Source organism: Anser cygnoides, chromosome 19 (genome assembly GCF_040182565.1).
Source record: "Anser cygnoides isolate HZ-2024a breed goose chromosome 19, Taihu_goose_T2T_genome, whole genome shotgun sequence".
Taxonomy (NCBI): domain Eukaryota; kingdom Metazoa; phylum Chordata; class Aves; order Anseriformes; family Anatidae; genus Anser; species Anser cygnoides.
Window position 1 is genome coordinate 834,546 of NC_089891.1, and position 24,638 is coordinate 859,183.

Below are 24,638 nucleotides of genomic sequence, written 5' to 3' on the forward strand. Positions count from 1 at the left end.
GCTAGTTTAACCAGAAGCAAAATAAAATGGTGCACATGAGAAAATGAAGTTAGCAAGAGAGATGACTTTTACAGCCCTGTTCACTCTGAAGTCCTGACACTGGGAGTTTGCTATGGGCATTGATCAAACACCATGCTATTCACAAGGAAAATGTTGCAGAATTTAGTCATTTACCAAGATTTTTGGAGGAATTATGTGGATACTGCAGCTTGTATTAGTCTGCAAAACAAATAAAGACATTGCTAGCACTGATTATTCAAACACCTTGTCAGGGGATGACACGGCATCTTGAAATGGCGAAGGGTCTGGAGTCAATAGGGCAGAGCTGCTGAGCTTGGTGTTGATATCCTTAGGCTTAAACTAAGGCTTGAGTTAGAGGATGAGGTGGTGGCTGCATACAGCAAGGGAGGCCTTACTTTAAGCACAACTATTTCTACATCCCATCATCGTAAGGGAAAATTTGCCTTGAGGAATCTTTGCTACAGGCTGCATCCCCCTCCTTTTGGGTAGCTGAGCAGATCTGGCTGGGCTCCAGGGCAAGACCCTGTGTAGGGCTACAAGAAGGGTTCATCCCCACTTGTCCTTGCAGCCTGCCCTTCTGCAGGTGACCCTATGGGAATACTCTTGATTTAAAAAACTTTTCTAGGTCTGTACCAACTTCGCTAAGACAATATAACTGAATGTGTTCAATAATAGAGTCTTGCATGAGCAGTCTTGTAGGAGCTTCCCACTCAGGGAGCTTGAATAACAGGGTAGCATCTGCTCTCACCTGCACTGCTGTGGATCAGGAGTGCGGCCATGCCTCAACAAACCTGGACCTCCCCTTGCTTTCAGATGCTCCCCCATACACAGAGTCACTGGGCAGAAGGGACCCAGAGGCTGCCCTTGCTTACTAGTCTGTGCCCGTCTTTATTTGCAGAGCTTTTTTCAATAGTTTTGATTGTTTTGCCAGACAGTTGTTCAATTTGCAATCTGAAAACATCTGACAGAGTCCAGCTTTGAACCTGAAAGCTTGTGCAACACTACTGCCTTTTGCTCCTGAGCATCCTCCTTTAGGCAGTTTCCTGCCTTCTCCAATGATGGAATTATGTGAAGGTTTCACGTTCCTTAGATGAACATCCAAGGGAGTCTGAATTGAGCTAAGGCAGGCTTTGGTTAGATAAGCACATCCATCTCACTGGGCTATGCTCAGGTACCACTGATACTTCTCCCTGAGCTATTCTCTTGGGTACCAAAAAGCAGTCAGCTTCCTCAGAGTTGCTCCTAGATTTCACTCTTGCTGTGCTTACAGCCACACTGCTGAACAGCTCAGCAGGTTCTGTATATAGTCATCAACTCCCATTCCTACAAGGGCTTCTGCAAGCCCTCAAAGCTTTTATCCAACACTAATCTGTTACTTTGCTCACTCATGTCTCTTTCTGGTTTCTGTATAAAATGGATCACTTAGGAAAAAAAAGTTTCTCTGTCCTCTGATTATATAAGCAGAAAATATGGCCAATGGGTTGAAAACAATCCTTGTACAAAAGCTGATGCGGAATGTGGAATCACGTGCATGCTCCCAGCTTGGTACCAAACCTGACTTTCAACATGCAGACCAGCAATGCCCCACTTTCCTCTTTCCAGAAAAACTATTTTCAACCATGGTGGCTTAAAGATATTTGTTTCCATTTCTTGCCCACCTGCAGTACCTATGATCTGAGATCCCATCCTGGTGCACCTCCTACAGCCCATCTCAGCTGGTCCTCAGAGCCGACAGGCCATAGGAAGACAAGGTTAAACAAAGAATTGTGTTTCATAAGGATTAACTGCATATGCCCAAACCATGGGGAAGCTGGCTGGGACTCCCACTTATTAAATGCTAGCATCTGACACTTCCTCCTGAGGTTAAATTCCTCAGTTAGATTCTGCATGTTTGCTTTAATAATGGCAAAAGTGCCTTTTCTTTTATTACTTTTAGGGATTGAACTATGATCGTACTTCCCAAAATGGCATCCTTGGACAGAAACCGGACTGCAAAATGTAAGCCTAGAAGTTAGGAGTGTAAAGAAGCTGTAGGCAACAGACCCATGTGCTTAGCCCTGCAGGGCAGTATCAGGTATGCAAACTCCTCAGTTGACACAACGCCATACATGTGCAATGAGGTATCCTGCACATTGTCTGAGTGTGACCACTTTTACAGAGTGAATTTGGTGATTCAGGAGACTTCAGACATCCTTCTGGCCACTGACTTTATTGTCAGTGCTTGCAATGCTATCACAAATGTCACCAAACTTGGTTCAAAGCTCCAGCTCCAAGAGTCTTGTCATTAAAATGCTTGCCGTTTGATGGCAGGCAGTATAAAATCTGAAAACATAAAGAAATACACGGTAGAAAAAAAAAAGGAAAGAAAAAAAAAAGAACCTGAATTTATCAATCTTAAAACCTTCACAGACATGATTTTTATCATCCTGCTCAAGTTTTCTTAATACTTGATTCTGGCAATACTGTACTGAGAGGCATCTCTTGCTGGCTCCCTTAACATCCTTTAGGAATGCAGCTTCATGAGAAAGGCAGTGTTAGAGCTGTTGTTTTGCTGGATTCACAAAAGCTGCATCACAGTCTTCAAGGTTAGCCAGAAGAAACACAGTGGAACAGCCTTTGGAAAGTTATGATCTTATCAGAGACCCCCAAGGGGCCCGTGATGAGCCAGAATGGTACCAGGATAGTCCTTTACCTGGGTCCCAGATAATCACATACTCATGCACGCAGACCCTGAGCTAGATCAAGGTGGAATTATCCATCAGGCAGGGCTGAGCTCCCAGCATCTTTTCTCTAGTGGTGCTACAGGTTTCATGATGCAGCTGCTTGTGCAGAAGGGGATTGTTTTCATTCACTTATGTTTTGGACTCTAGCATCTGTTTTTCTGATGTTGAATGGTTACAAGGACCTGGAATGGGCCCCCCCTCTACCTTTTCACTGTTCTGTGGGTCTGATGCTGCCACAGAGGTTCCTGACTTTTACAGGAGGATGCGAGATGCTCTGCCTTTGTCTACACAAAGAGCTTTGTTCTGCTGCAGTGACCTCTGGGACAGGACCCTATGCAGCTCAAGTTTTGAATAGTGCAAACTAAGCAGCTCTCCCAACTTCAGTTTGAACAGCAGCATTGTAGCTTGTGTAGCAAATGCTGGGCACCATTGCACAGCACCAGGGACCATAATATTGCTACAGGGCAGGAAGCAAAGTCCAGCTCAGTAGCAATCTGCTCAGAGCAGAGAGCGCATGAGCAGGCAGCTGGTGCCATGCAGTCTCCCAGTAGTGCCCCTCTGATCCAGGAGAGGGTGAAAAAGGCAGAAAACAGTACTCACGTGGCATGATGCCTTGGTCTGCCAGCTGCTCACGAGTCCTTCTCTGCTGAAGCCGTAGCTGCAAAACTGTGAGAGAGAGAGTCAGGAAAAGGTGCAGTATTTTTCTGATGTACTAACGCATCTATCAAGGAAGATGTGCCTGTGGTCTTTGTGGCACAGAGACCTGACACTGATCCCTGCTGCTGCTGGGCCAGACTTGGTGCAGCCAAGGAGGACTGCCAGGGAGGAGCTGCGCAGTCTGCACCAACCCAGACCTCACATTGCACCCAGATATATGATGGGTAGGACTGGTTCTGGTGCAGAGCAGCATGCTAATGCCTGGGGCAGACTGAGCGCTGCCTGATGTCTGCAATAGCAGCCTCAGGTGACCATGGCTTCAGCTCAAAGGGTTACTCAGAGAGAGTCTGTGGGTAGGCAGAGGGTGCTGGTGGGGAGGAAGACAGGGTATGAAAGTCCATCACAACCTCCTGCAGGTGGAGGTAGTGATGGACTGTCCCATTCTGAGAGGGGAAGGACCTGTTCTGAGTCAAGCAAGTAAGGTGGCTTCAGAAGGTTTTGAAAGGAATTGAGCTCCTTTGATAAATACATTGTCCATAAAGGTATTTTGTGCTTTACGATTTATTGGGTAGACTCCCAAGGTGCCATCTCCTATGGCTTCATTGCCACTAGTACCTGCTTCCCAGACACAGCTGACAGCAAACGTGAGAGGAAACTGAGTCCTGCACAGCAGTGCTGGCCAGAGAGGAACTACGCAGAAGATAATCATTTTGACATTATGAAATGTATTTTGGCCACATCTCGGTATCCTTATGCACTCTAAGATGTGAGATGTGTGTATAGGTATTTGGTTGGTTTTTAGATTTTTTTTCGGGCACAAGGACAAACAACAAAAAAGTGAAGAATGTTTAAAATAGCTAAAGGACAGCTGAGAGAAATCAAGCATCCTGATGACAGGTGACTGTGTGCTGGGGGAGCTGCACGCCTACGTTGGGGCTATAGAAAATTAGGGCTGGACTCCCCTAGGGGTGCACAGCAGTAGAAGAACGGGTAATGGTCACAAACTGCAGAAACAGGAATTCTGTTTGGTTATTAGGAAAACAACAAACAAACAAAAAACCAGAAACCCCATGAGATTGGTGCAGGCCTAGAACAGTGTCCCAGAAAGGCTGTAGGACATCCTTGAGATGTTCAGAGCTTGCCTGGAGATGGCCCTGAGAAACCTGATTTATTTTTGAAGTTGGCCTTATGTTGAATGGGAGGTTGGAGTAAAGATTTCCACAGGTTCCTTCTGACCTAAATTTGCACACAGTTCTGTACTTTGGTGTGTGCACTTGTAACTGAGTGCCTCAGATTTGGTGTGGCAGCCAGAACAGCTCCCACAAATACTCCAGAAGCTGTTAAACTTCTGTCTAAATAAGAAACTCATAAGGTTCTTAGAAGTGGTAGATGCCATCTCTGCCTTTTTTAACCCGGGAACACCATGAGCGTAACAGAAGTTTTTAGTATGTGCTGCTAAAAGCACAAAGGAAGTAGCTGACAGCAGGGAGAAAAGCAATTGTAACTAACATTGTACTGCACCTGCCATCCACAGTAACACGATGGGACCCTTAAGCCAGCAGCTGATTATGGCCTCCAGGAAGTTTTAAAGTCTATTGATACTGCGCTTTCTTCAGCATTACAACAAGCCACTTCTCCAGGACCCTTGGATGACAAATTGGTGTTGACTACCCTTGGACTGAGCCCTTGCTACCAGGAGTTTTGACCTGTGTCACTAGCTCTACTATCTTAGGGCCAAGGCTTGTACCCTTCTTTCACAGTTTAAGGACCTCTCCTGATACCTCTAAAACTGGGAGGTTCACTCCTGCCCCAGCACTGTGGGATGAGTAGAGCTTTACAGCTGCATCACCCTGTTTTGTTTTGGAAACAACATACAGAGAAATAGGAATGAACTGATCAGTCACATTTCTTAGGAAACCATGCCTGTACTTTGAGGTAGTAACATAGTCTACACCTTTGCTTTTGCAAATTTGTTGTCAAGAAGATTGACACTTGTGTGTCAATCTCCTCTCCCACAAGGTAAAACATGAAACTCCCACGTTTTCCTTATGGAAACTCAGTGCAGCTTGCAACAAGGGCACTTATCTTTCAGTAGTGACAATATGCATGCATGTCTCCTGTCTACTGGCATAGAACCAGACAGAACCCTTAGCTGCCCTTAGAGAGCTGGTATTGCAAAGGGAAGAGATGAAAGAACAGCTTTTTGTCTTCGTGAGTAACTTGCAGAGCTCTGCCAACAGGGAATGTCTACTGTGTGGCTTCCCTGGGATGTGGGATGGAGCCGATTAATAATCCCATCCAGAGATGTCCCTGAAGTACAAGGCTCCCGAAAATGCATGTGACTTTTCCATGTCCTCTATACAAGCCATATCTCACATTCAAAGCAAATGCTTAGTGAAGGCCCCACAAGAGATGATGATCTCCTGCCAAATTCCAGTACTTCTTAGGACGCCAAAGAGAGATTTCTGCTGTGAAGAAGAAATGTAGTCTTTAGTACCTGGTAAAGTCTGCATGTGTGTAGTTCCCTTATGCCAGATGAAGCTGGTGGTTGGCAATCGCTGGCAAACCCTGCTGCCAAGGGAGTCTGTACCCCTCCATTGCCCCTTGGTACTGCTGCCAGTCGGTGCTGGTTGTGCCTATGGACACAAACTTAGACCCCTGCATGGTATCTTCATCTGACATGGTTATCTGCATTCCCTTAGCAGGAGTCAGGGATTTTATAACCAAATTAGGCAGTCCATGTTTTAGAAATGCCAGTCTTTCTTCCTTGCTTGTGGAGGTAATTCACGGCAACCAGCTCACGGTAGATACCTCACACTGGGTAGGGGAGACCCCAGTTTTGCTGTGTAGGGCCTTCACTGTTGCCAGTCACAATATTGAAAAAACATGCAGAGCTTGCACTTTCCCAAGGGAGAGATGTATCATGATTGAACAGGTGAGCAAAGAGAGATTGGAGGCTGTCCAAGAACAAAGAATCTTTGTAGATCACCCAAGAATGGTTCTCTCCTCTCCTAGATCCTGGACCAGTGTCCCAAGTATTAGAGCATCTGCCTTAAACTGAGGCAAGTCAGACAAAACATCCCACCATCAAATGAGAGTCAGAGATAGCAAAGACTTCAAGAGTCACATACAAGTCCTTTCTGAGGACACAGCAATCTTCCCCATCTATCTGTAAAATATCCCAACTGAGAATGCAACAGCACATCCCTTCATTGCTCCAGTGTGTGCCACATTATTTGCATCATTTCACTCTCAGACTTCCAACACAATCAGGCCAAGTAGCAGCACACCCACATGAGCAAGGGAGGTGTTATTGATCAGATGACCATGTATTCAAATCCCACATTTTCTGCTCCCTGCTGCTTCTTCTGCTTGTTTGACATTCTTTCCCTGCAGATAAATCATCATTTACCAGCCTCAGGGTTCAGCCAGATATTAGACAGGGCCATTTAGAGAAAAAAGGAAACGTTATAAATTCTCTTGAAGCATATCTTGGAGAGTGTTGATGATTTCCAGTGCAGTGATTATAAGATTCATATTCTGCCTTGATGTAACCTTCCCCAGATACGTGGTTGATTTTGGGCAATGCTGAGCTTACAGACTTGCTGGACCATTCTTAAGCTACAGGGAAAGGAGGAAAAGTTCGTCCAACCTTGTCTATTCAGGACAAGCTGACAGAAAATATAAGGACAGACATGCAAATGCTGGCTATTTCCAGGAGCAGCCCAAGCTCAATGACTGAAATAGTCATTTCAGTCACTAAATGCTCATCCAGGTTTGGACCTCATGCGTGCCTTGACTCTCAGATATCATCCCCAAAACCTGTTGCAAACCATCTGAAGAAGCATAGCTGTGGACAGTGCCAGACAAGTTAATAACATTGAATATCTCTGCAGGAAGAGGAAAAGCAGCCACTACTTCCAGCAGCCTTTGAGTCAGTCCTGCAGCTTGCAGATCAGCAGATGCCACCTCCAGTCTTGCACATTCCCTTACAGCCAACAATGCTTAAAAAATAGGCTGGAGGAGCACCTGGCACCAAACAAACTCCATCTAGCTGCTTTTTGAAGGGGACTTGAAATTCTTTAAAGCTGTGTCTGACCCCAGCTATATTCCCATCCTCTTCCTTTGTTGTGTGTCTGGAGGCACAAGCTCTGAGTGTCGCCTGTGACTCACTTTGAGGATGCTGTCACCCTCCATGTAATGGATCTTTTTAATATATTTTTTTTCCTGGATATCCTTTCTCAAGATTCCTTTCAGCAATTCTTGCTCCTATGGCACCCCAACATGAGAAACCCCTTCCTACATGATGCAAGACAAGTCAGAGCTGTGCCAGTGCTTTTGTTCATGATCTCTTTTTGTTAGAAAGTCCCATTTAGTGACACATCTTCTAGAAGTATCCTCTGCAGAGGGCCTGTGTCATTGGTTTGGAGAAGCCCACTAGGCATCAGTCATGGCTGGCTCTGGGGGCCTCTGCTCCGAGCACTGCCCATGACTTGCAGACATGATTCATCCTCCCTGGGAGCTGACCTCAGAGCTTGAGGAAGCTAAAGGACAGCTTGGGCCCTGCCTGACCTGGTGATGCACTGGGAAAGACATATTCAAATCATCCCGCACCCCAGGAGCAGGCAGACCTGGCCATCTGCTTCAGTCTTCAGTGGCAGCTCATCTCCGGTGCCTGAGCCTGCAGCTGCTCAGGCCTCGCTGCCCTCAGCTGAGTGACTTCTGCGTGCCTTGGCATGGGATTCTATCTGAGCTAACTGCTGCCTTTATAAAAGAAATAGGTGCTTCTTTTACAGGGAGAGAAGCTGTGCCCAGGATTGACTCAGAGGGGAGCACATCGAGTCCAGAGTTCAGCAGCTGGTCAGAGAACTTGTCACTGCATCAGAGCATCCCCCATGCTGCAGCATCGCCAGAAGCACTCAGAGCATCCTGCTGGCTTTGGGAACTGGCTTCAGCAGCACAGGAGGCTTGGCAGCACTGAGGCACATTGCCCAATGAGGTGCGGAATGGGCTCAGGACTCAGGCAGAGAAAGCCATGGCTGGTCCTTGGCTAGTGCTGGTGATGGTTTGCCAAGAAGGAAGCTGGATCAGAGCCCTCTGCAGGTCCCTTCTCAGCAACACTTACGTAGCTCCTGTTGGGGTTGTGAGAAACAGCCACAACCCTGAGAAGGACATAAGTGGCATGAGCAGGTTCGCCAGAATCCCTGGGACTGCACAAGGCTTCCTCAGTGTTCAGGTCAGCCTCACAGCTGAGACAAAGTTTAAAGCTGAGTTTAATATTTTTTTTCCAAATATATTTTACCTCAGCCACTCCATTTCTTCACCCTGACCTCTCTCTGAGCATCTCTCCCTACGTCTGACAAACCTGCTGCTTTGGGAGCAGCACTGATTCAGCTGTGCCAACAGTTTCATCTTCTCCCAGCTCACTTATGTGGTTACGGGTGGGAGCCCAATAAGTGCCAGTTTCCTGCATGGGCTGTAACAACACCTTTGCTCTGGCTGGGAGCTGCATTCATAACCAGTGCAATTGCTGTGCTTTCATCTTCCTCTGAAGTAAGTCGCTGCTGCTGCCAGAGCTGACAAGTGGGCAGTTGCCTGCTGCTTCCTGCATCACCTGGTGCTCCTGGGCTGGGCAGCCAAGGGGAACAGCAGAAGCACCACATTAAGCCAGTTCAACCCAGCCACATGAACCTGATGTGAATCAGCAGTTTGATCAGCAATTGAAGCTGTCAGTGACACTGAAAAAAGCAGGAGAAAAGTCACTGTCCACTCTGCCGACCACCCCAGCACCTCATTCCTGCCCTCTGAGGCCCAGAGCTGGGGTTTTAGGGGCTTTAGGAGCATGACTGCAGCTGAGTGGTGTGCAGGATGGGGAGGGCTCTGCCAGGGCACCAGACAGGTGGCAGGGAGTTGGGAATGGGGTGATGGGAGGGAGAGATTCCTGTCTTCAGCAGCAGCGGCGGCTTTGCTGCATGTCAGGCAACAGCTGAGCAAACGTGAAACACGTGTCTGTCTGTGGCCATGGTGGGTGTCCAAGGACCTTGTGACTTGCCCAGTAAAACAGTGCCCGGTAAAACACTGGCTGGCAGATAATGGCTCCGTTTTGGATGCAGCCTCCCTTGAAGGCAGGAGCAGTGCCTGCTCTGATACTCTTTACTGATGGTGCATGCCAGTGGGAGAGAAGCTGCCCAGTGGGAGACGCACGTGTGACCCTTCAACCCCCCCAAGGTCCCAGCCAGGCAGCAGGGCAGGCTTGGTGGCAGGGTGCAGTCATGCCACTTGTGTCCTGCTCAGCACTGTAACTGTTTCTCACAGCTACATCTGGAGCAGGAACCTGTATTCAAAGCAGGATTTCTAAATGGACTGGGCAGCTCAGAGCAGGCAGTGCTCTCTCCTGACCAAGCAACAGGCTGACGCCAAGCTCCGGACGTGTTGGCTGTACTTGGATGAACATGGAGTCACCAGCACCCTTAGCTATGTAACCAGGCAGCCAGCCTCCTGGGTGTCACCACCAGCAGGGGAAAGCAGTGGTCCAGCTGAGCAGCTTTGGGTCTGCTTTTCTGGAGCTGCTGTTTTGCAAAAAGACCTTGGCTGGGCTCTGCCCTAAGTTCCTCCACTGGATTTTGGACTCACTGCTCTGCTGATAGCCAGGCATTACTGAATGTTTTTTTTCTGTGCATCACATCACATCTTCAGACCCATACAACCCTCTGACATACAACTCGTGTAGGACCCATGTGAAGTGAGATAAAGCTCAGCCAGTTGCAGCCCTGGAGAAGGTGCAGGGCAGCAGCTGCTCAGCTGTGGTCAGTCCTCTCCTGGCCAGGCATTGCCTTGAACGAGACCCAGCAATGCCAGCTTTACCTCTTTGTGTGATGCTCAGCACTTTAGGGGTGTTTCACCTTCTTCCAGGCAGCTGTGCTACAAGTTTCTGTGTTACCTGGGAAGTCAAACATCACTGCACTGAAAATCTCAGCTACATTGGTAAGAACAGGATCTATAAATCCATATCTGGGCCCACAGGTGCCTTGGAAGAGAAATAGGACATCTAGGTGATAAGGAGCACTGAGCACCAAACAAGCGCAAGTTAGTAAAGAACAACCGGCTGTGAGGGCTGTGTTCATCACAACATGCAGCCTCTCCGTGTTCCTGAGAACATGCTGTCACCAGTTGTCCTTGGAGTAATCTGTTCAGCATCCCCATCATCAGCCTGTACATTCTTCTCATCAAGCACAGTGAGGTATGGTTCAATCTTTGCTGTAACATGCCTAACTGACAGAGAAATAGAAGTCTGTCTGCTAAAACTCCAAGGTATAAGATGCTGAAAAAGTAAAGCAAACTCCAAACTGATCTACATGAAGCCAGTGTTTTACAAAAACTTCATGAAATTACAAAACAATGTCATCAGTTACAGTCAGACCACGGTTTGAATGCAGGCATTGATCGTGAACTATACAAGTTCTTGACTGGAAAGAAAACTCATGCACATATATTTGCAGTTTGGAAATGAAGGTTCCACCACCATGTATAAGCTGTGTTTATAAGCTCTAATCCTCCAACAAGCCAGGCAAGTCTTTGAAAATTCACACCCATGTGTCCACAATTTGGCCTGGGTATTACCTCATGCCAAGCCATACAGAGCCATATTTAGGGTGTTAAACTTTCACTTCTCACCAATTATCTGAACTACCACTGATGTTATACAGATGTTGGCCTTGTAAACTCTCTTTCCATATTGCCGGACAGAAGAGGTCAAAGTTAAGGTTAAGTCTGCATTTGCCAGCTTTGTTTGCTCTGTCTGATGACAACATCTCTCTGCTGCTGGAGTACAATTGGTTTATATTCAAAGCAGGAGATCACTACACATAAATCATTGTCTCTGGGAAGAGTTAAATATGTTTCTGGAACAGCCCTCAGAAGTTCTAGTTGATTTAGTGCAATCCCATTGATAATTGGAGCACATGGGATAGCATGGCAGGCTTGAAGAACCATCATTCCTGCAAAATTTGTCAGGATGACCTCAGATCAGTATATTTATCTTTGGCAAAATAGACAAAATAAACACGCACACAAATCCTCGAGGAAGGGGAGGGGAAACCTGAAGGCCTGAAACATGTTGGTGATTTGATCTAGCTCTTCTGGAGCAGTTCCTGGTGCCCTGCTCTGGCGCAGCTATCATTTCTCACACTGCACAGCTATACTGCCGGCCACTGGAAAGAGAAGAGGAGGAGAAAGCACTGGGGTACTGAAGTGAGGGCTGTGGGGCACTGTGTGAAATAGATATTAACTCCACCACACCAGCCTTTGTCAGACAACTCTTTCTTGCTACTGATGCTGCCAGATGGAAGCGAGAGCTCCTCAAACCACCTACATGCCACTATCCTCTAGTTGCTAACACCTGGCCCCACTGACTGCTGTGTGCCAGAGATATTAAAGGGATTCTGGGATGAGGAAACAACAAGTATATAAAGCATTTCAAGCACCCTTTAGCACATAAATAGGTCTTTCTGCTGCTCAATGTATACAGACCACAGAGAAACAGCAAAAGTTACTTACTTTTTAAAGATTTACCTTAGCCCTCACTAACATTGGCCTGGAATCCTTCAAAAGGGATTCGGACTCATCATGCGTCACAGAGCACAGCTAATCCTTCCCAAACCTGGGGAGCAATCAAAGCCTCACACCTGCCTCCGCAAGACCATTTCCAAAGCAACTGTGCATCATGAAGCTCTGCACTTCATGGCCAGACCCCCCTGGCCTGTCCTTCACATGCTCTTTGCATGCTACACCATGCTCCGTGTAAACTGCTGCTGCCCAGCAGTGCCACAGCCCCTGAGCTGTGCAGGGATGTGAGGGCTGCAGGGCAATGGGTCCTTTGAGACAATCATCCCTCTGCCAACTGAATGGAGGAAGACAGTAAATCAGAGCACTGAGCTTCCTGCCATCCGTGCTGGGGCTTGACAGCTTCTGAAGCCTGCACAGGAAGCAGAGACATCAGAGGAAAATGTCCCTTAGCAATTTTTCACATAAAAGAGGTTTGACCACCTTAACCATTTAATGCTAGCTTTTCTTCTCTGTTCTCCGTGTTACTAGAATCCAGCACAAACAGAAGGCAGCATTATTGAATTATTTGTACCCCTCAGCATCCTGCTTTCCTCCTGTCTCACAGACTGTGGTGACCAGGGCTGTGCTGTGCCCGTCTCTCATTACCTGCAGCAGCCACAGCAGTGGGGAGAGCAAAGTACATTGGGGATTTTGGGCAAGCCCAACTCGAACATAACAAATAGGCACAGAAATCTTGTCAAATGGATGGAAATCCAATCTTCCACTGGGCAACAGTAAGGGATGGCAGTTGTGGGAATAGGTCATGAACCAAAGAATGCCCCACAAATTGACTGACTTGATGCTGAAAGGCACGAAAATTTATGGATACAATGACCCACAAAGTTTACTTTTACTGAAGAATCATTTGAAAAATATGTTTAGAGATCCCACTGTTGGTTCCATAATAAAGCCAGCCTACAAATAAACCAAAAATGAGCCTTAAAAACAATACTGGTTCATTTGAAAAGAATGCAGAGACATGTAACACAGACCATCCTCCTCTCTTCAGAAAGGTGGCAGTGTTGCTTTGTAGTTGCTGGAGGAGTTATTACAGACAGATTTTTTTTCCAAATGAACAGCAATGTACCATAATATACCAATGAAATCTAAGGAATGACTTAATCTAATGAAATGTAAGATCAGAGTGATATGGAAACCACACCAAAGCCCTGGACCCAAGTTTTGTATAATTCAGCCAGACTAGGACACTCGTGTTTGCACACACACTCTTGGGTTTTCAACCAACTGCCAACTTTGTATTTGCTGAGAAAACAAAGTTTAAGTTGACCACCCAGCTATCTAAGAGATCTCGATAACACCACTCATGTCTACCATCAGTATCATAAATCTCTAATCTCATTATCTACAACGCACAAAGAGGCAAAAACACACACGGTGCGGGTGACATGCCAGACCGGGTGCGTGCTCCAACGTGACTACCCTGTCCGGTTCTACAGCGTCCCATACAGCACATGCAGCTGGTGTGTCTGAACATCCTCAGAGATCACATTCACAGGCAGGACTTCACCCCCGGGAAGGTCAGAGAAAGCTCCTCCAGATCACTTTTTGACATTACCGTTAGTATTACAGTGTCTTACGTTCATTAAAAAAAAAAAAAAAAAAAAAAAAAAAACAAGTAAAGATACCCGCCCAGAAACATAGCATACTTACTATAAATATAGCCAGCGAATAAAGGCATGAATATCCAGCAGAGGGTCTGATTTAGAAGGGACCGTCCCATAGTTCACCTTCACTCACCTTCACACACGCTGAATGTCCTCTCAGAAGCCCCTTACCGGTGCTTCCCCTAACTTATGAGACTGAGACATGTTTTACTTGCAAACCCTCTGAGAGTGGCAATCAATTGTGTGGCTCTGGTTTTATTTCTCTGATGATGTCACTTTAAATACTTTTCATGTTCCATTTGTTATTTTTACTTCTAAAAATGACGCATTTCTGCAAATTCATTTTTCTCTAGTTAGTCACAACTTAATGGAACAAAGTCAGCTGCCTGCCTGTCAGAGTGAGTGCCGGACCCGTCCCCACTGCCGTTATCACAGACAGACCCACAAGAGCACCTGGAATATTCGGACAGCTTTAGGTATGTTGTTTTTCACAGACGCCCTTCTGGCTTTCCGCCCAAATCCTTTAATATAGGGCCAGGGCAGGGGACCCGGGAAGTGCAGTTTTGCCAAAATAAACCACAGACATAAATCGAAGACAATGAAAAACAAAAAAAAAAAAAAAAAAAAAGGCAACAGAGAAGAAGGAAGATGCATTTCTCCACTTGTGGATTAGCCTCTATAAGAGCAAAGCCGTGACAGCTCTACGACCCCCTGAATATTTTGCTCGCATGCTGCTTCCAAACATTTAATGCAAAACAGTCTGTGGCTGCGGCTTGCCGGAGAGAGAAGTTTTAAGAGAAATGTGGAGGTTTCCCCTACCTGATCTGAACTTGCTCCGAATCAGCAAGGAGTGCTCAGACCCCAGGAGTGTCATGGTGACTCGGGGACCGGATCCAGACGCCCCTCACTTAAACCATTAACTTCCTCCAAAGAGAAAAGCTGACCACGGCTAGTGCTCAGGATTCATCCAGCTCTCCTGGACTCTCTGGGTGCTTTTACAGCTGGCTGGCAAGAAGCAGCAAGTGGCTTTGAAAGATTTGGTCCCATCCAGCACTGACCCTTCACAGAAACCAACTGCTCCCCTTGTGCTGTGTTGAACTAATTAACTTTTCGCCGGCGGGAGCCTCCTCCCGCGCGGGGTTTACTACCAGCAGCTGGGTGTCCTGGCTGATGTCATCGTCTAGCGGGGAGCAGCGACTATCGGAAAGGGTCTTAGCAAAGACAGAAGTTTGATATCTGATACTAATTACTACCGGCCGGTACGCAGCCAATCAGGGCTCTCCCCGTCTGGGCCGACTTTTGGAGCTGCTTGGAAATATCAACAGAGCGAGGGCTTAACTCTTTGCAGCGTGGTGCGGGACGGCCGGACCTCTCACCACACGCTGCGTGGTCCTGCTGTGGCGCCGGGGCCAAGGGCTCCCCGGGGCAAAGGAAGGGCCACAACCAGGGCCCTGTGCTGGGCAAGGGGACAGCTGGCTGTAGGTCAGTTGGTGGCGGTGTCCTCTCCAGTGGAGAGGAGGATGCGGCCACCCCGTGACAGAGGCATGACTGTGCCCCTGCTGCTCCTCAGCCGGCTCATTCGGGTGCTGAAGTTGCGCCCTGGACCTCGGTCGGCGCACGCTTTTGTCAGCATGTGGCTGCACCCATAGGGTTATTCTCTGGGGAGCTTTGCGTACTCTGTGGCTCAGGTAGCACATGCTGCAGGTGCTTAGAACAAGTCCTCTTGTTCTGCTACGCACAGACACTCAGAATAATGCCAAATAAAGGAAGCAGGGCTAAATCTTAATTGAAGTTTACTGTGCTGTAGATAAGCACAGCAACCCCAAGGAGGCTGGGCACAGCCATCAGCTGCATATAGCTGCAGTGGAAGATGCTTCTCCACCTACCAAACATTCTGGCACGTGAGAAAACCTTTCAGTCAACTTGCTAAGTAAAGAGATGCAGATCCTTTGAGGCTTCCCTTCCGCAAGCCCATGCGTGGTTCACTTCAGGTAAATGGAAGACAGGGAACTGGTGGCACTTTTCCCCTTTTAACATAAGAGTTATAAGCCAAGGACACATGGGTCTCACCTAGGAAGCTGTCTAGATTTCTCCTACAGCATAAACACTCAACTGAATTCTTCCCTTCTTCCCTTCCCTTCCCTTCCCTTCCCTTCCCTTCCCTTCCCCCTTCCCTTCCCTTCCCTTCCCTTCCCTTCCCTTCCCTTCCCTTCCCTTCCCTTCCCTTCCCTTCCCTTCCCTTCCCTTCCCTTCCCCCTTCCCTTCCCTTCCCTTCCCTTCCCTTCCCTTCCCTTCCCCCTTCCCTTCCCTTCCCTTCCCTTCCCTTCCCTTCCCTTCCCTTCCCTTCCCTTCCCTTCCCTTCCCTTCCCTTCCCTTCCCTTCCCTTCCCTTCCCTTCCCTTCCCTTCCCTTCCCTTCCCTTCCCTGTTTCTGGGAAGCCCAGTTACACATTTTGGCTTGGTGATGTAAATTTCAGGGCTTCCAGATTCCTAGGTCTGTGTTGCCAGAGACCTTAGGAACCTGGTAGCCCCAGGAGCACTGATTACAGCAGAGCACCACTGATGACTGAGAAGTGTTGGGCTCCCTGGCCATCATGTAATCCATGTGATGAGACTGCCCTGAGCTGAGCTCTGACATGGGTTGGACATGTGGTTTCCTGGTCATACTACATCTGATGAAGTGGATATGCCTTAATGTCTGACAGGGGAGAGATTAGTGAAATAAATTCATGTCCAAGCTCAGATCTGAGTCAGAAAACAGAGCCCTACTCTAGTGTCTAGCAAGGTGGCCAGGAGGTTTGTTCCTTACTAATCTTGCCTAATGCACAGTTAACTATGCTTGAAATTCCTATCAGACTGCTCCTTATAAATAGTGCTATGTCCTGAAACAAATGACACCATTTAACACAACCACACCATGAGCAGCTCAAGGCCAGGACAGGGCTCACAAACACCCACAGCCTCAAACTGCCGTTTTGTTTTTTTTTTTTTCTTTTTTTCAGTGCAGATTCCTGTAAGATTTGCTTCCACTGCCATCCAAACCCCAGTGAGGTATCTTCCCATGAGAACCTAATAAGGTTCAACAAGGCCAAATGCAAAGTGTTGCACTTGGGCTGGGGCAACCCCAGGTATTTATACAGACTGGGAGAAGAAGAACTTGAGAGCAGCCCTGCGGAGGACTTGGGGGTCCTGATGGATGAGAAGCTGGACATGAGCCAGCAGTGAGCACTTGCAGCCCGGAAGGTCAAATATGTCCTGGGCTGCATTAAAAAAGGGGTGGCCAGCAGGGAGAGGGAGGTGGTTGTCCCCCTCTGCTCTGCTCTTGTGAGACCCCACCTGGAATACTGTGTGCAGGCCTGGGGTCCCCAGCACAAGAAGGATGTGCAGCTCTTGGAACGGGTCCAGAGGAGGGCCACTAAGATGATCAGAGGGCTGGAGCACCTCTCCTATGCAGAAAGGTTGAGGGAACTGGGCTTGTTTAGCTTGGAGAAGAGAAGGCTCCGGGGAGACCTCATTGCGGCCTTCTAGTACTTGAAGGGAGTGCATAAACAGGAGGGGGAATGCCTGTTTACATGTGTTGGTAGTGATAGGACAAGGGGGAATGGTTTTAAACTAAGACAGGGGAGATTTAGGTTAGAAGTTAGGAGAAAGTTTTTCACTCAGAGGGTGGTGAGGCACTGGAACAGGTTGCCCAGGGAGGTTGTGGATGCCCCATCCCTGCAGACATTCAAGGCCAGGCTGGATGCAGCTCTGGGCAGCCTGCTCTAGTGGTTGGCGACCCTGCCCAGAGCAGGGGGGTTGAAACTAGATGATCTTTAAGGTCTTTTTCAACCCAGGCCATTCGATGGTTCTATGATTCTATGATCTTCATTCCCTTTGAAGCCTGCAGGTCCTTCATGACTTCTCCACTCTGCATTAGCTGGGCCTGCAGGAGGAGGCTCCTCAATCCTTCTTGCAACTTTTGGGGGTGGGGTTCATGCTTGTGTCCTTTTCTGCCTGCAAATAGTCATCTCCAGTCTGCCAAGTTTAGTGGAAGAGGAGTGGAGTACAAGGGAGACAAAACAAGGTGTGACCCTGCTCAGGGTAAACCTCCCCATGGCAGTAAAAGGCCATCGGTGGGTATGGCTTAGGACCAGCAAGGGGAGGTGAGATGCCCAAAGTGCACCTTGTAGGCACAGTAGCTCCAGGCCTGCTATCGAATGCTTGGAGGAGGCAGGCAGGGCAGGCCTAGTCCCTGGAGCAAGACACTGTGCAAGGTGGGCTTTTCCCTTTGCTTCACAACTGGCACCTTATTTTTGCTGAGGCTCATGCACAGAAGAAAATTTGTCAAGAGACTTGACATCAAGGATGTATACAAGCCCCTAAATCCCTTGAGTATCATAGTCTTCCCTCTTTCATGGAGATACATTGCCCATTTAAGAATAGTAAATAAAGGACTTCTGTTTTCTAGCATGGACTCCTAAAATAATTAATGGGTGGGACAGAAAGAAACAGTGGATAAAACAGAACCAATTACAACAAATCGGGTTTTGGCTCTCAGAAAACTTTTCATGGTCCCATGCATGAGTGTAGCGAAAACTCAGAATTGTTCCAAGGCAGAATGCAAGGTATTGTAAAGAGTGAAAATAAGGATTACTCAAGAAAAGGAAGTGAAAAAAGTTGGGCAATGATCAACAGGGAAAAAGGAAAAGCACTACATTTATTAATGGTTTACCAGTGGAGAAAAGGAAGTAAAAAAATTTGGGCAATGATCAACAGGGAAAAAGGAAAAGCACTACATTTATTAATGGTTTACCAGCGGAGGCTGCAAATGTGCAGCTAATAAAATAAACTGGTTAATCAAACGTCAGAAGGATCAATAGATTTTTATGACCTGGATGAAATGAGGATCTTGGCCAGACAATGGCAGATGAAAATAAATTATTTACTTTCATGTCAGAATGAAGGGTGACCCATCCAAAGTCCCCAAGTACAGAAGCCTGAGAGATGGCATCATATAAAAATCACAGGTTCCTAGATCTTGAGTCATTTTGAATGTGTACAGAGGCTGAGTACACAAGATGGTATTAATACCATCTAGGATAAAGATTTTTAATTGGATGAATGGAGAAAAGTGTGCTGTGATTTAGTGGGCGCATTGCAGTGGGTTATTTGCTAGGGATGTGCATGGTGTCTCACCCAGCTGCCTTGACTTCCATTTTAGCAGGATGCCTGTTTCTCTCCCTGCTCTTTTCTAAAGACTCTTTATTAAACTGCAGATGACTTCTGAGTGGTTTCCAAGGGGACATGTCAGATCACTGCTGCACATATGAGGTTGTACTGGCCATGTATACCAGGTCACATAGGTCATTCTCTGTTAGCTGAAAGAGTGAGTCTGGTTCTGTCCGAGCACCTGATATTTAGATGTGAAAGCAATTACTCACAAGAAATGTGAAAGACTGTCCTGAAAGCCAGTGCCTATGCAGGATTGCTGTTGTTATGGCTTTGATCCCTCTACCCTGGCATTACAAGCATGGGAGGGAATGGATAAAACTGTTGCAGCTTCAATATCTGATTTTATTTTATTGTTTATTTTATTTTATTTTATTTTATTTTATTTTATTTTATTTTATTTTATTTTATTTTATTTTATTTTATTTTATTATTTCATTTCATTTCATTTCATTTCATTTTTATTTTTTTTATTTCAGCTACAGCATGTTGGTGAATCATTGTCCTTTCCCTGAATGCCCAGATCCCAACATTCAGTGTGCGTGCTCTGCTGAATGACACAAAAATGAAAGGGAAAAGAGCATGAAGACTGAAGTGTCTATCTGGATGCTTAAGCTGGTGCATATAAATTCATCTAAAAGTGTCATCTTCTGGCTAAACCAGAATTTTCTTAGGGAGGTCAAGGACGAAATCTGTGTCAGCACAGGCAACATCTACTGATGACCTTGGCGTCTGGTACTTCTCTCCATACAGCTCCCCATCATCGTGGGGCTGGAGCTGGGTGGTGGAGTTACTTCTGTGCTCCCCTGAGAAGGCCACTGAGGCTGTACTGGTCCCTTTAGCAGCCACTAGACATGGGGTTGACGTTTCAAGTCTGAAGTTACTCCAGTCTTTCTTTTCTGACCAGTCACTGCAGGCCTCAAGATCATGGGGATGCACAGAGTGGTCATTTCTCTTCCCTGCTGTATGCATTATTTACATTTATTGTTGTTGTAATTTCATCTGATATTTTCATCTTTCAGGCATGCAGCATGATGAGAAGATTCTGCAAGTCTTTGGAGGAAGATTTACTTCTGACTGCTTTAGTCATTTTGAATCATCAGCCCTTTTCCCTAGTGCTTCTGCTGAGAAGCCCTTTCCCATTCCTTTGGCACTCCATGAACCACCTCACTCAGGTTGTGAAAAATGACCATTTACTCCTATCTTTAACGAGTCATTAATCCTTGGAGGGCTCTTCCACTTCCCACATACTATCCTGGAGCTAGAGAAGTCTGAGGAGAAATCTCATTGGTGGATTCATGACAAATTTCTTATAAAAACTTTTCTGATGCTATTCAACAGCTCCTTAAATACATTCCTAAGAAAGTCAGCCCCCAGCATACTACTGTCCCTGGAGATGATATCTCCTGCCTACCATCCTTTCCCATTTCTTGCTCCTGCTGGTGCTTGCAATGGCTGTTCCTTTCTCCTTGGGATGCTTCACATAGTATGCCAAGTGTTTATCCCAGATGAGGGCAAAGTTCTGCCCTTTCCAGTGAGGTAAGGAAGGTAGGGCAAGTTGCACAGGTACTTTGGGAGAAGCAAGCCACCTCAAGTGCTCCACTAGACACCCTGCTTAAACACCTACAGCCACATATCTGACATCCTCTCAGAGAATCAGATAAAGCCCAGCATGCTATTTACCACTCAGTTTGGTGCAGAGATAAGGTTCTGATGAAATTAAGTAATAATGAAGTAAGGAAGGTAACCAGACTGTTACACAATGCCTTAGCCTGGTGGGACTGGGAGAAACCTCTCCCACCGCCTTGTGAACACCGCACACCTTGCACCCACAGAACTACCTCCATGGGGAGCTGTGCCGCAGGTCAGTCATGGGCCTTGCTAACTGCTGCTTCTCCCTGGTAGGGCAGGTGTGGGGAGGGGATCAGGCACACATCAATGCTGCTGGGGGGGCCGAGGTTATCAGCTGAATGCAGCCTTCTGAGATGGTGAAGATTCAAAGTCCCGTGACGCTGATTCCAGGATCTGCTCTTACAAATCCTTTCTCTCCTCTCCAGTACTGAACAGCCACAAACCATGCCCTATAAAACCATGTCACTGACAAAAGTTGATAGTTCAGAAGAGGTGAAATACATTTTCCTCTCCTCTTCTCTCAGCCTTCCTCCCCCTTTCCCTCTCCCTCTCCGACCCAGGGGAACAGGTCAGTAACACCAGTGTCCAGACCTTGCAAGCTCTCTGGTCACTGTCCTCATTTCTTAGGAGATGACACAACTTCTAAGAGAGGACTCATCTCCACTAATGACTCAAATGCTGAATTCACAGTACAAAGCTGGTGTCCCCTGTGCTGGTCAATATGTGAGTCAGCCCAGTCCACAAGTACTCTTGATGGCCTCAGGAAACAGAGGTAAGCTGTCACTAGTAAATCTCAGACTGGAGGCAAGGAGGACAGGCAGAGGCTGAGATCAGACCACAGATACTGAGTCATTTGCCTAGAGTCATTTGCCTAGAGCTTATGTGCCTTTGATAGCACAGAAGATAGAAGATGAGTATAACCCTCCATAAGGCCTTCAAGCATTTTCACACTGCCCAAGTCCTTGTGTGTCTTAGACCTGTCTCCACCAGGCACTACGCTGCACCACAGGCACTGTGCAGCTCTGAAACAAGCAGGCAACGCCACTGGTTGCCACCTTTCTTTGGAAGGTGAAACAAGGCTGTAGCTACCAAATAGGCTATAGGAACCTTTGCTGTAAACTGGGTCTTACTGAAGTGAGTGAAGGAGTGAGTCTTAAATACCAGAATAAATTACTCATGGTAAGGAATTCCTTTGAACTGAGAAATCACACCCCAGAGCCACAAGGATATCAGTTCTGTGTTGCTCACCAGATACCAGGAAGCAGCCTCTTCTAATCTTCCAGCACACCCTATTGTTTATGGTACCAATTTATTTTAAAGCAGATTGTTTGTTCCTATGTAGATTTGCGTCTGTGGGAAAAAAAAAGCCAAATGAGTTGATGTTTCTTTGAGATCCCTCTAGGGACTTGGAGGACTCAGTGTGTGACACAGTGACTGTGCCACAAACAGCCAGAGTCCAGCAGGTCTCAGGGCTGCAGAGGAGCAGTCCTCGGGAGGGACATCTTCTGGACCCCTGCCTGGGCTGCACTGCCAGGTGAGACTGGGGTCTGTCTCCTGCCACCACTTGTTTTGCCTGGCACACTGCTCTGGCATGTGCTTTCTCTTTGCAAAGGAGAGTCAGCCCTGCACCACTGGAGACCTGACATTTTGCCCATGTACCCCAGCTACTGTTGGTGCTGATGCCCGCACAGGCTTTACAAGATGGAGGTGTTCCCAGCAAACCCCTGAATTTAGCAAGCCAAATTCACCACAAGGCTTAGGGTAGGATATAATGCCAAGTAAAGGGTCTTGCAAACAGTTTGCAACTGTCTGTGCAAGCAGTTTTCCCCCAAACCTGGTGCTGTGCCAGTCATGTCTGCTCAGACCATTCTCTCTGGTAGGAATGCACAGTTTCCTTTGACTTCTCTCTTATGCCTTGCAGCTCTGTGTAGAGAAGAGCCCGTCTGCAATAGCCTTGTTTCTTGGCTCTCCACAGTGTGCTCTGAGAAGACAAATCTGGTGGGATGAAGTCATGACCCTGACTGTCCCCATCCTATGTACACGCTAGTGATAATTTGCTGCATGTTTGTGAGGCTGTGCTGGCAAACGTCCCATGGGAAGATACAGATGCACTGGCACAGAGCTCTGTGCTAATGTCCCTAGGCTGGTATAACTGTCTCCTGGAGGAGGACGGCTGGAGAGGGAAATAAATATGTTGCTCATGAGGAGTGTGCTTTTCCATTCGTTATCAATACAGTTGTGACAAAATAGAGTGTTTCATTACAGTGAAACCCATAGTCAAGACTAATAAGGAACTCTAAGCATCCTTTGAAGATACTGACTGCAAGGAAGTCATTACCTTGGTATCGGAAGAAGTGACCTTCTTTTGAATGAAACTTTTACAATGGGCCAGGTGAACTGCCTATTAATGGGTCCCGATGATGGAGACACTGACCTCTGCAGCCACCTGAAGTTGGACCAGATAGGAGTCTCCTCCTCTGACACTGCACCAGCAGAGCCCCAGCTGTTCTCTTGGGCATGGCCTTCAGGAACCTGTAAAGAGCTGAGAGTCTCATACATGCCTAAGACTCAGCCCAGGGGTGAATTGCACAAAAAAAAAAAAAAAAAAAAAAAAGTCCTCTAGGTCTCTTATGGCAATTGTGATATTCCTGTCCGTGATATGGAACAGATAGAGATTTTCTGAGCTGGAGCTAGCAAAGTGGCAGCGTTCCTGTCACTGTGAAGTACAATCCTAGCTAGGTCTTAGCTGAGCGCTTAGCTCAAAGCACGGGATTTCTTTAGATGAGAAGCTGTGAGCATAGACTGTCCTGCACAGCCCAGTCCTTCTGCTTGTGTAGGGCCCTGGTAAGGGCCATCAGAGCAGCATTTGCCTGCCCTAAATTTGCCATTGCCTGCCAGGCATTGTAGCTGGTCTGTCACTTCCATATCTCCTCACAGAATTTGAGGGAAGGAATTTATGGGGGAGATGTCATGAGCTCTTTCCAGTTATGACAGCAGACAGGCCTTGCGTGAATTCGAGCTGTGAAGTATTTATCACAGTGCTGCAAGCATCCAAGCAAGGTCCCTTAATTTATGAAGGTCCAGTAGATGTTATGTAATTGACAACACGAATGCAAAAATACTTCTGCACTTTACTGAAGCTACTATTAAGCTGCCTGATGTTTTCATCATAATATTTACTTCTTTGTAAATATGCTAAATTTCTCCAATCCCAATTCAAAACAGAGAGATCAGAGAATGAAAATAGGGAGATGACATAGCTGTTTAAAGATTATGTAAAATGTTTTCTACCAGCGTAAATATTTGATTGTAAAACTGTTGTGATTACAGAGCAGGGATGCGCAGTGAGCGCAGGGATCCGCCTTGGCAGAGCCTGCCCCACGTCCCTGCCCTCCCCTTCCCCCACAGCCTGGGCTGCAGAACAGTGGATGTACTGGCAGTCGTCCCCGTCCCGCTCGCTTTGGGCAGCTCGGGCTGGGGGGGGGGGGGGGGAAGAGCTCGAACCTGACACAGCGACCAGTCCTTCTGCAGTGCTGGCACGGATGTGTCCGTGAGTCTCAGGGTGCGGGTGGACCAGAGCAGGTGAAGAAGGGGTTAAAGGCTCAAAGCCTCAGCCTGGTTTGAGCATGGGGTGGTCAACAGGAGAGGTGACGCTCTGACGGGTACGCTGCATTGAGTCAGGTCAAACTGGCTACACTGGCAAGAGCCTGAGGCACTGGGGACCCCTCTGCCCTGCAGCGCAGGGGAAGGGGCAGGCTGGCCATGCCCTGCAGTCCAGGCAGCAGTGCTCCAGTCTGGAGGGTGGAAGATGCCAAGCACTGGCTGGTGACCTGGGGTTGCACCAAGGTCAGGGCGCTGCCCCAGTGGGTGCTGAGCTCCCTTTGCACTGGTACCTGGGAAAGCCAGGGTGCTGCACCCCAGGAAGCAGGGGCTCCTTCCCTCCATCCAGTTGGTGTCTGGTGCCTAGTGCATGTCTGGCCCGAGGGGTGCCTGCCTCTGGCCTGCCTCCTGCATCCTCCATCTTCTCTTCCTCCTCCTCCATCCTCAGACCCTGACTGCATGTTCCTGAAGGGACATATTATGGGAAATGAGACACTTGGTGCCTGCAGCAACTGCTGGTCTCTCCTGCCTCTAATGCCAAACTTGCACCCCAGCTTGGGCAGGAAC

General features: G+C 47.4%; 1 protein-coding gene across 16 annotated transcripts in view; it reads right to left on the reverse strand.

Annotated features, from left to right (window-relative positions):
* MYOCD (myocardin) overlaps positions 1–24,638 on the reverse strand; it is a 254,736-nt gene that overhangs the window by 24,481 nt on the left and 205,617 nt on the right. For 10 of the 16 annotated variants that reach the window (XM_048075927.2, XM_066980000.1, XM_066979999.1 and 7 more), the window contains one exon: positions 3,345–3,410. In XM_048075927.2, the coding sequence (XP_047931884.1) occupies positions 3,345–3,410 (66 nt within the window). Of the gene's footprint in view, positions 1–174; positions 220–3,344; positions 3,411–13,676; positions 14,031–14,449; positions 14,847–24,638 lie in introns of those variants that run through there. The other 6 variants (XM_048075942.2, XM_048075933.2, XM_066980001.1 and 3 more) reach the window with 5 other exon arrangements.